The following is a 12,112-nucleotide window of genomic DNA, read 5'->3' on the forward strand; positions in this document are numbered from 1 at the left end:
TTTCACTCATTGATTTCAATCTCTGACATGACCTTCCTCAGTCAATATTAAAGATATCAAGATTGTTTGTTCTTTAAATTATGTAGGATGCTTTTATGTAGAAACAGTAAATCACAAAGCATGACTTTAAAGGCGGGGTGCATGATCTCTGAAAGCCAATGTTGACATTTGAAATCACTTAAACAAACTCGCCCCTACCCCAATAGAATCTGGACCTATCTTCTTTTGATAGACCCACAAAAGTGTGTTTTGGTACTCGCCCCGACTCCGGAAAGTGTTTTTCAAAAATCATGCACCCCGCCTTTAATTGGGTCACATTCAAATTTTGTACCTTCAGGGATGCTTATGCACTGGCAGCGCAAGAGGGGTACCATCCCAAATTTAATGCGCCACTTTCACCCCTTAAATAATTAATTTCCGGTTAATCGATGTTAAGCACTGCACATTGTTAAGAACAAATATTGAGAAAATATTAACGTATGTTAAGAGTGCCCGGAGATTAAATCAGTTAACGTTTGCTTCGTTTTTGTTTTAAACGGACAAATACACATAAAAAAGTAGTTGCCATAATGAGTATCACAGTAAACAATTAGTTATGTCTTAACTGAATATAAACATTTTATTGCCTTTGGTATTAATGCCTAATGAACAGTACATGCTTAAAAGTTAGTCGCTGTCATTAAAGTTAATTAAATAACAAAAGAAGAAGAGATGCTTCTGACTCAACTTCTGTAACTTTGTAAAAAAGATTCATCCATATTTACTTTTTTTGAGAAATAGAAAAGCATACATTCAGCTTTGGTTTACATCTGGGCTAGTAGCCTAATGGCACAGTGCAGAATAGGAATATTGATAAATTCTTATAAATGTATAAAATTCTAGTTATGCCACTGTGCTTATAAATCATTTAAAGTTACTTTTTACAGTGAAGATTATTATTTAACAAAAAACTTAATTATAACCAAAAGCAATTTTCTGGTAATAAAGACACCATGGTAGGGTTCATATGTGCTGTAGATAAGATCATTCTGCTTCATTAGCGCATCATAATTGCATTCGTCTCCTGTTTCTTTATCTTTCTCCTGTTTGGCAGTGAGGAAAAAAGCATGGATATGTTTTAAAATATACACCTGGTAGATGACATTGTTCACCTTGACCATGGATTTGTGGAGGATTAAGCACATTTAGTTTTGTCCCTTAGTGATCCGCTTTGAACAGTGACAAAAGCAGCATTCACACGGAACAAATGATCCTACGTTTCCTCTTTTGTCCCTATTTACATTAGGAATCAGTCTGCTCATCCCGCCAGAGGCCATTCCCAGAGGGAAGATTTATGAGATTTATCTCACCGCTCAGAAGAACGAAGATATGAGGTAGGTCCCTTGAACCAATCTGAGCATCTGACTCACAAAGAAAAGACGCACAGTTTGAATCAGATTAAAAAAAGCTGGCATGGAGCATTGAGCAGAAGTGAAGCCAATCTCCACGTGTTAGTGTGCATGGTTTTATGTGTGTGTGTCACTTCATGCATCTTGATCGATTGGATTGCAGTCCATTATGCACATTGCATTTAAACTTATTTACATAAATGTGCTTCCACGAAATGTATATAAATCCGGCCTCCTGTTCTCAGACTTTATGCAGATATGCAAATCTATGCTAATACAGGGCAGCAAAATTGCTGTTCAATGTTTGGGAGAGTTTTTTATTTTTTGCAAAATTCTCTTCTCACCCCGGCTGGCAATTAGTGTTGGATTTTTGATTTTTTCATTTGTGATTGTTCGCTCACATATTGATTGCAGGGGTCCCAAATTTGGTCAAGTCTTGTGCCAATTTCAACTTGTGAAGTTTTAGTGATTGAATTTCTATACCACATTAATGCATTTCGGAGTGTATTTATTTTCTGTCTTTATATTTAGTCAGTAAAATTGTGCACTATTAAAAATGCTGGGTTGTTTCAACCAATGGTTACAGTAGGTCAAATACTACTACTGGATTTAAATAAACCCAAACTGCTGGGTTTTTTCAAAACAAATGGTTTTGGTCAGTAATTGACATTTATGTCCATATTTTACCCAACCATGGACTACATCAAACCAACATCTTGTATTGTGCATGTAAATGTGCCACAGTGGTGTTTGCTTTCATGTTTTCATCTTTCTATCAATGTGAAGCAAGAGGGGTATCATCTGGCTATTTTTACTATGTACACCGGGTTAAAATGCTTGGTTATTGACAAACCTAGACGTTGGGTTAAACTGGCGGAGCACTTTTTGAGTTGGGTGTGAAAATGTAAGGTACACCTTCAAATTAATTTATAATCTTATTATAATTATAAATAATATAATCTTGATCTTGTTTTAAAGATTAAATATTAGGGTTTTTCACGTAAGTGTCTGGAGGTGAAAATAAATTAAATAAAAAATTGTTTAGCAGTTTACATTTATTGTAATAAATAAAAATAATGCAATAAAGTATATATTTTATACATCAAATTTTAAAAACTAAATATTTCATGCCAGAAATGCTAAAAAATTTGTTTATGATCCAAATTTCAAGTTAAAATCACAAAAATTGAGGTTTGTCTCACACTTTTAGTGGACTTACCAACAACGGCCACTATGGGTCAACGGTTTACGGCATACTCTTGTCACAAATTAATAAATTACTGTCACTGCATTATTATTAATGCTAAAAGGTTTTGAAATATGAAAACTGAATTGCAGAATTATATTAGGATATAGTGTTATAAATATAAAATAATTAATATGCATTTCTATGGGGGGTCATGTTACAAAAAACTGTCACTACATTATTTCTATCATCAGATGACCTTAAAATATGAAAAGTACATCATGAGGGATATTCAGTGATATATAGTTTGTCAAGGGTTTTTTTAGGTTTTTTAGTAGGGGTTTAGTAAGAACAAATTGGACCTATCTCTGGGCCCGTGACCTTTTAAAAACTGACACAGTTTTCCCAAAATGGTGATGATAAATGAAAACGACATTCTTAGAGCTTTCCCGTGATATATAGTTAGTCATGATTAGATAAGAATTTACATGCAAAACACTGAAGTAAACGTCAGCATCTAAATGTATAAATGTTTGAGGCACACTCTTTTCAGAAATGAATCAATTACTCTGCCTACAAAATGTATTTTATAAAACACTGTTGAAATATGTATTCTAGAGGCTTAGATATTTCCAATGATGTATAGTTTGTCATGATAGATTAAAATGTACATGCTAAATATTGAAGTACACTACAAAAAAATGATTTTCAAGATTCAAAATTCTTAGTTTTTTTGTCTTGTTTTCAGTAAAAGTATCTAAAGATTCTTAAATTAAGATGTATTTTCTTGATGAGCAAAACGACCCAAAAAATAAGTCTAGTTTTTACACCAAAAATAACAAATTTAAGTGATTTTATGCATAAAACAAGAAAAAAAAATCTGCCAATGCGGTAAGCAAAAAAATCTTGAATTTTTTTCTAAAACACTAAATTCACAAAAAATGCAAGAAAATTTTGCTTACCCCATTGGCAGATTTTTTTTGCTTACTTAATGCACAAAATCACTTAAATTTGATATTTTTGGTCTAAAAACTAGAATTATTTTCATCTCAGTTTAAAAAAATGTAGATATTTTTACTGAAAACAAGACAAAAATACTAAGAATTTTATTTTCTTGAAAATAATTTTTTGCATTGTAAACTCAGATCTCGCTCACAGCACCAGTTAAGGTATTAACCCAGAAAATATTTATATTTGACCCAACACTGGGTTAAAACAGCACAGCATAGGTCAAATTACAACCTAACGTGAGTGTTTGGGTTGGGTTTGTACCTTTTTGACCCAGCGTACGGTTAAAAATAACCCAGCATTTTTAGAGTGCCCTGTTTGCAACTTTCTCCTTTTTGGGCCTGAATGCAGAGAGTATAAAGTCAGATGAGAGCCCCAGAGGTCTGATTAATAGAGGAACCTTGTCTTCTAAAAGGGTTCTGGTCTGTGCTTGACATTGTAAATCTGTTCATGGCCCTATGACTGAATACTTGACCATACTTGACCATTTGTCCCCTCTAGGTTGCCCCTGGCTGGTTGCCAGACACTGCTAAGCCCCGTGGTGAGCTGCGGCCCGCCCGGTGTGGTGCTCACCCGGCCGGTCATCCTCAGCATGGACCACTGCTCCGATGCCTGCCTGGAGAACTGGGCCATCCGTCTGAAGAAGCAGTCCTATGAAGGAACCTGGGAGGTGAGGGTTTGCAATTAAATCTAGGCTAATGACAAGTCTGCACTCTTATAAATTAGGACGCCAAACGATGCCATATGTGTGCATGTGTGTGTTTGGATACATGTTTTGTATTTTATACAAACATTTGTTTTACCGTCAACTGTACAAAAAAGCTCGATTTAAGAGTTTTCCTTGAATGTAGTCATTGACCCCAATTCAAGTATTTTGTAAAGCAGTGTCATAATCTTCTCCATGTGATTGTGCCTCGCTTTAATAAGCATTGAGTCGCATGTAGGTGGCTGTGGCTAATGAATTCATGCTGTACGCTCACCTTTCTTACCCTTTCTCATCTCCGTCTCGCTCTCTTGCGTCATCTCCCTATTGAATTCTTATGGCGCTAAATGGGCTGTATCATCATAATCATTTCAAATAGTCTCTCAGACAATAAAACTCTGAGTGTTTCCATCAGCATTTCACTTATCCTCATACCTGCACATTTAATCTCCATTTAATTGTACTGATCTTTCCTCGTTCCATCCAACGGCCATTCGCACCCACATTTCACTGCTCCCGGGTCAGTTCCTCATTACCTCCGAATGTCGCTAAACTGCGTCGGGGTCAAGACCGGGGAGAGATCAGGAAGAGGAGGAACTGGAAGGAGAAAGAGAGCGAAGGTCTTCTTTCATGTTCGATACCGTGCATAAATTATTCAAGCTCCTTGGTGTGTCAGCAGTGGGTCGCTGAAGAATGAATAGGCCTGTCTTAGTAGAGGAGCACTTTTAATCATTCCCTGGCCCAAATATAGCCCGTCGGCGGCAGGTCACCGTTCTTGGCCAGGTATTGCAGACGCGGGAGAAAAAACACAGACGAGTTTGTTCTGATAGAAGCCCTGGCAGTCAGACTCAAAGCAATTAATTTCTCCAGAGGACGCACATCAGCGAAACACAAGCGGAGGGGAATGAAATATAGTCCGCGTCGTTATCGAACTGCGGGAGGATTTTTTTTTTTTTGAGTCATTTCAAAAAAATTATAATGGAAAAAAATGAGACTTCATTGTGGTCAAATGGAAAATGGCCAGTGCCAATACTAATTTCACTGATGAAGATAGCGGCTTATTTTATTGATTGCTGGATGTAATTTCCTGGCTGGGATCCCGAGGTGCGTGACAGTAGGGCCGTTTCTCTGTATTTGATTAGATAATGGTGTGTGTGTGTGTGTGTGTGTGTGTAGGTGTGTGTGTGTGGAGTCTTTCTGATGAGGTTCCTGCACAAGGTTCTGTCTCCACAGGTCCCACTTGCCTTTCTCTAATTAAACTGACTCTGGGGAACTATTATGTGATTGTATCTGACCATAGACTGTGAGAGAAATGACACATTTGCTGTAGCTTTGGCCAGAATGCCTTTTAAAATATTTTCACACATGATGCCATTCATGCTGACTGTCTAGAGTTTTACATCCAATTAAATACATTTCGCTTATGATTTTCATATTGCATGTGACAAACCATGAATAAGTTCATTCTACACTCTTAAAAATTAAGGTTATTTGTTGATTCCATAATGAACCTTTACGGAAGGAGAACAGAACTGCAATCGTTCCCTGGTTTTGGACACAATATGTCGGAGAGCGTTGCCAGAGTATGAATATATTGTATTGCAAAAGGTAGTGTTTAAGTATTACCATTAAATCAAAACTAAACAACAGATTTATAAAAGAAAATGTTTAATAACAATACTGACTTTAAGGATCAGTCCATTTTCTTAAAAAAAATCTTTCTTCGAAACTTTTTTTTCTTTCTACTATCTACTATTCTTTCTACTATTTCTATTATTCTTTCTACTATCTACCATTTTATTATTTACCATTTCATGCATTTATAGTGTAACCATTTCAATTGTAACATTAAAGGATTAGTCAATTTAAAAATGTTGATGTCTTTCTTTGTTCAGTCGTGAAGAAATTATGTTTTTTGAGGAAAACATTCCAGGATTTTTCTCATTTTAATGGACTTAAATGGACCCCAACACTTAACAGTTAACTCAACACTTAACAGTTTTTTTACTGAGTTTCAAAGGACTCTAAACGATCCCAAACGAGGCATAAGGGTCTTATCTAGAGAAACAATTGTCATTTTTGACAAGAAAAATAAAAAATATGCACTTTTAAACCTCAACTTCTCATCTTCCTCCGGTCTTGTGACGCACCGGCACGACCTCACGTAATTGTGTAAGGATGTGGAAAGGTCATGTGTTACATATATGAAACGCACATTTGCGGACAATAAACTGACACAAAGACATTAATTAGTATCATACGACATACAACAACGTCAGAACGGTCCTCTTTCTCCACACTTGTAAACACTGGAGCGTAGTTTCGTATACATCATTTGTGACCTCTTGAAGTGATGACGTTTTGCGTGAGGTTGCACGCAGGACCGGATATAGACGAGAAGTTGTGGTTTAAAAGTGCATCTTTTTTTATTCGTGTCAAAAATGACAATCGTTTTGCTAGATAAGACCCTTATGCCTCGTTTTGGATTGTTTAGAGTCCTTTGAAACTCTGTTGAAAGAAACTGTTAAGTGTTACGTGTTGGGGTCCATTAAAGTCCATTAAAATGAGAAAAATCCTGGAATGTTTTCCTCAAAAAACATAATTTCTTCTCGACTGAACAAAGAAAGACATCAACATTTTGGATGACATGGTGGTGGTGAGTAAATTATCTGCATTTTTTTTTTTTTTTTTAGAAAATTTACTAATCCTTTAAAGTTACAATTGAAATGGTTAAACTATAAATGCATGAAATGGTAAATAATAAAATTGTAGAATTAACTGTTTCCAATGTATGTGAAATATTTACCTGATAGTAGAAAGAAATAGTACATGATGAATGGGTTTGGGGCGGAGTAATAAATTCCTATATTTTCAATCTTACACCTTAAAAGGTGAAGTGTGTAAATTTTAGCGGCACCTAGTGGTGAGATTCCGATTTGCAACCAACAGCTCACCCCTCAATTTCAATGTAAGGTAATAAAAACAATACAATTTATTATGTAAGGTGTAACACTGATAATATAGTTATGTAAATTACATTGCATTTCTGTCAAAAGATCCTTCTTAAAGTTACACAATGCACCTTTAACATTACTGTATGGTACAGTAGGGAAGAAATAGTAACCTCTGAGGGGCGGTCACACTACAATTTTCTTTCCATTTATATACATGCAAATGTGTCAGACTGAAAACGCAAGCTATCGTTTCTACGCAGATGTCCCTTGTATACCTTTGGCTTAAGAGTAAATGATGACAGAATTTACATTTTTGGAGGTCTAAAAATAATTCCCTTTTGGCTGCAAAGCAAACCTTTTTTAACTCTTTCCCAGAGAAAATGCTTCCCTGCCAATGACAAGTTTTTCCGGTAATCCATATTTCCACTATTGCCCACCAGGTGGTGCTCTTACCCAACTTATAAAACCCAGAAGCAACCCGTTAGGGCAAACAATTCAAGCTCAGTGTATGTTTTGATCATCGCTCTGAAACTGATCTCTATCAAAAGTCTTTCACAAAAATGCAATTATCTCAGCTTTTTGCTCAAATTTTTTATTTTTTTGATCCATATGTGAGGGGGGTGATAAAAAGGAGAAGAAATTAAGGTGGGATAAAACGTTTATTTTCTTTTTTTGAAAGAAGAGGGTCTTTTATTGTGACGACCCCTTTAATATATTGTATGTTTATAAAAAGAAGAACATTTTCTGGAAAATCAAAAATGCTGGTGCCAGCTGGCAACTTTAAAAAAAATGCTAAAAATAAATGTCTGGCTTACAAATTTTTCAAATCATTTACAGAATATGTTAAAGAAGAGGCCTTAACCCTCTGTCAGGGCCATGACCACAATAGACATACAGGGGCTTTGATATTTTTAATATACAAGATGTGGTTATGGCCTTGGCATCTGTATTGATCTGTATATCATTTGGGCAACATGTAACCCCCAAGCAACCTACTGAATAACAGCATGTTACATACAACCCAAAACCCCTTAGCAACTGAATAGCATTTCCTTGGCAACCACTCACAATATCCCCCGGTCCTTAACACCCTTTCCATTCAGTCTCACCTTATTTCCATCTGCAAGTCAGAAACACTAAAATACTCACAAAATGTCACCCAGTCTGTGAAAACACAACCATTTTTAGTGATTTACTGTTTCCTACATATTGTTAAGAAGATATAACCTTCATATTGACCTAGTGAGGTCATGTCAAATATTGCAATTAATGTGAAATCCAACTTTAATGAGACTTTAACTACATAACACTGCATACTAAATATTAAGGATTATAAGAGCTCCATTTTCTTGTTTTAGAAAATAAACAGCATTTTTGAATAGTAAGTAAAGCAGAGTCGATAAATATCAAATGATTTGTTCTCTGCTTGTAAGCAGAAGGAAGGCGAGCTCATATGTCTCTTAGTGGGCACTGTCATGTGTGAGCGTTCAGGATGAACCCCTGCTATTAGTGTCTCATTAGAGCACAGAACACTGATCATTATGCGAATCATTCCATTACTGCTCAGCCAAATCACTTCATTGTAACTAAAACCTGACACTGAACAGCCTCGGGGCAAGAGTGCACCATCCCTCTAATAAACCCTTTCCTGAGTTCCTCTTACTCAGTTGGTACGGCACTGCATTAGCAGTGAAAAAGGTTGTGGGTTCGATTCCCAGGGAACACACACACATTGATATAACACATAGGCTGCGTCCGAAATCGCCTACTTCTGTACTATATAGTAGGGCTGTGACGATTAATCGTGCGAATGTGCATTTCTCAATGAATGAATTTGAATGAATTACGGTGAAATGCCACCACATCCAAAATCCAGAGGGCGCTCTTGTGCAGAAACTCCATTTGTGCCGCAGAAGAAGTAGCATTACAAACACTATTCCAGGAAATGTCTACAGGAATATTTATATCGCTGTTCTACGAATTGTTTCAAGTATTTTCATGATTATAAAGAATATTTTGAATGATTGTGTTTGACGACTGTTGCTTTTTAACTCTTTCACCGCCAGCGTTTTAAAAAAAAGTTGCCAGCCAGCGCCAGCGTTTTTCATGATTTTCACCAAAGTTTAATGCCTTCCAGAAAATGTTCTTCTTTAAATATATAAACATACAATATACCAAATGAAAGAACAGACCCTCTGCTTTCAAACAAAAAAAAAAACGTTTCATCCTACCTTTAGTGGTTCTTTTGTAATCAGCTTTTGAATATGGGTAGGTTTTTGCAAAAACACCACATTTTGAGCAAAAAGCAGAGATAATTCCATTTTTGTGACGGACTTTTCATAGAGATCCCATTCAGAGCGATCTTTAAAACAGACACGGACATGCAGCCGCTTGCCATAGGGCAATAATTCCGGGTTTAAAAAGTTGCGGAAGGGCGCCACCTGGTGGATAATAGCGGTATTGCGGAAAGACGGAAAATCTCGTCATTGGCGGGGAAGCGTTTTCTCTTAATTGACGAGATATCTCGTCAATGGCAGGGAAAGAGTTAAATGCACATTATAATTGACTCAAACTCATAGTGATTTTAGATTGATAAGGACTTCCTACTGATCACAGAGCTGTAGTACATGCACGAGCTGTGCACGAAACACAAAATCGTGGCCTTGCGATTCAGAATTGATTTAGACAGGTCTTTTTAATGGGAAACACGATGTATCGTCATAGCCGTAATATATACTATATAGAAAAACGCGATTATGCGATCGCATGATTCAATGCATAATCAGCCAAAGTCCGCATATTTATGCGGGGGCCGCATTTTTTCAAATACGCTGCACTTTTGCCGCATATATTGCAGATTTCCACGTGCAAAATATGCGGGCTTGCATGATTTTATAATCTCCGCATTTTTGTAGCAAAGAGTCACATATATCTTAGAAGAAAGTTGAAAAATTTTGCATTTACTTTACACAAGCGCAGCCATGTCCCCTGTTGCCATGGGAATGTTATGAAGTGACATAATTATGCGACCTGAACATCATTCAATAGATGAAAATTGTTTTTGCAAGTTCCAGCAGTTTTGCAAGTTCCTGCAGTTTCATTGCATAAAACTGCATATGTGTCCCGCATATTCCATCGCATTTTTTTAAGAAAACGTACCGCAATATCAAGGATTTTTACCCGCAACAATCACAAAAAAAGGACTGCATATACTAGGCAAAAAGCACTTACTACTTCTGGCAAGATCCGAAAGTGTTTATTTGATGGACCCTTGCTATCCTGTGATCCCCAGGAGAGAAGTTATCCAACGAAGAAGATGGGGGGCGTTATTTTTTTTTAAAATGCCCAAAAGCGATAACGCGGCTTTATTCAAATGAAAAAACATATATTAAACAGCTATCCCATGTGGTTAAATTGTGCTTGTTTAACATAGCTCCAGTTAATGGCTAACTTGTGTTATGATTAGGGTGACCATACGTGCCGTTTTCCCAGCATGCAACTTTGCTAGGGATGTCCGGTACGTCTTCCGGAAGTTGTATTTGTCAACCGTATACGTCATTGAGGTTTACATCATTTTTTCAGTTTCAGAAAAGCAACGTTACATTTCAAAGTAAGAATGAAACTACAATGAGTGTTTATGTTTTTACTGAAATGTGAGAACTTTAATGACGTATATGGTCGACAAATCCGACTTCTGGAAGATGCACCTGAAATCCTGGCCGGGACGCGTCCTGGGAAAATGCCACGTATGGTCACCCTATGTCACGTGATGTATCAACATGGTGGATGTACGTCAGAGTTCACTCATACTATCCATATTCGTACTACATATAGTGCTTACTGTTTTAACAGTCGATGAGTAGGTACTTCATCTAATTCACAGTATGCATAGTATGCAATTTTGGACGCAGTCATAAAGTTTGAGTGCACCGTATAAAATCCTCGGTTAAATGAATAATTAAAATGTAAAAAACGCACGACCTGTATCTGTCCTCCCATCTAATCCTTGTGCCGTTTTTCATTGGTTCATCAGGATGTACTTTTGTTGGGGGAGGATGTGGTGTCCGAGCCCTATTACTGCCAACTGGAAGCGGAGACGTGCCGGGTCTTCACCGAACAGTTGGGTCGCTTTGCTTTGGTGGGGGAGTCGCTCAGCATGGCTGCGGCCAAACGCCTAAAACTGCTGCTGTTTGCTCCCGCCTACTGTTCCACCCTCGAGTACAACATCCGTGTCTACTGCATGGATGACACACAGGACCTGCTAAAGGTGAGACATTCAAGGGGATGTTTGCATGAAAATGTTCAAACATAAATGGGAACATTGTAATTGAAGTTTTTATCCGGTTTGGCTGTTTGTTTATGCAACAACGTTTAAAAAACGTTTAATGTAAAAATGTAATAATAAATGTGTACAATGCAAAAATAAACTAGGGTCAATAAATGCTGTAGAAGTATTGTTCATTGTTTGCCAATTCATCAACTAATATTACCGAATACAACTCTATTTTAAAGTGTTAGCATTTTAATTGCAGGGCAGTCACAGTTTTTAGCTCCTGCTGGCTCACGCTTAATTTTTTGCCCCTCTGAACGGATCAAGATTAATCGAGAGCTAATGCCAAAGCAGGCTCCCTCGAGAACCACGTCTGTGCACTGTTAAGATTTCATTTGCATGCCTAATTAGTAAATGAAAAGGAGAGAGTCTCCGACCGTGGCCCCTGAGCTCGACTCAGCTCTCACTGTCACGGTAAGAGGGCCGCTTCCCTGCTCTGCCCACTTCAGCCTCTTAAGACCTGCCAGAAAAGATGACCTCCCCGATCCAAAGCTGTTCATCGGACCCCACTCGGGTGGGCTGAGAAAGAACCCGAGAGATGCC

General features: G+C 37.3%; 1 protein-coding gene across 4 annotated transcripts in view; it reads left to right on the forward strand.

Annotated features, from left to right (window-relative positions):
* The window catches only part of unc5a (unc-5 netrin receptor A), a 241,245-nt gene that overhangs the window by 197,662 nt on the left and 31,471 nt on the right, over positions 1 to 12,112 (forward strand). For all 4 annotated transcript variants that reach the window (XM_065263955.2, XM_065263957.2, XM_065263956.2 and 1 more), the window contains 3 exons: positions 1,286 to 1,373; positions 4,084 to 4,252; positions 11,273 to 11,506. In XM_065263955.2, coding sequence (XP_065120027.2) covers positions 1,286 to 1,373; positions 4,084 to 4,252; positions 11,273 to 11,506 — 491 coding nt within the window. The remainder of the gene's footprint in view (positions 1 to 1,285; positions 1,374 to 4,083; positions 4,253 to 11,272; positions 11,507 to 12,112) is intronic.

This window comes from Paramisgurnus dabryanus, chromosome 16 (assembly GCF_030506205.2).
Source record: "Paramisgurnus dabryanus chromosome 16, PD_genome_1.1, whole genome shotgun sequence".
Classification (NCBI taxonomy): Eukaryota; Metazoa; Chordata; class Actinopteri; order Cypriniformes; family Cobitidae; genus Paramisgurnus; species Paramisgurnus dabryanus.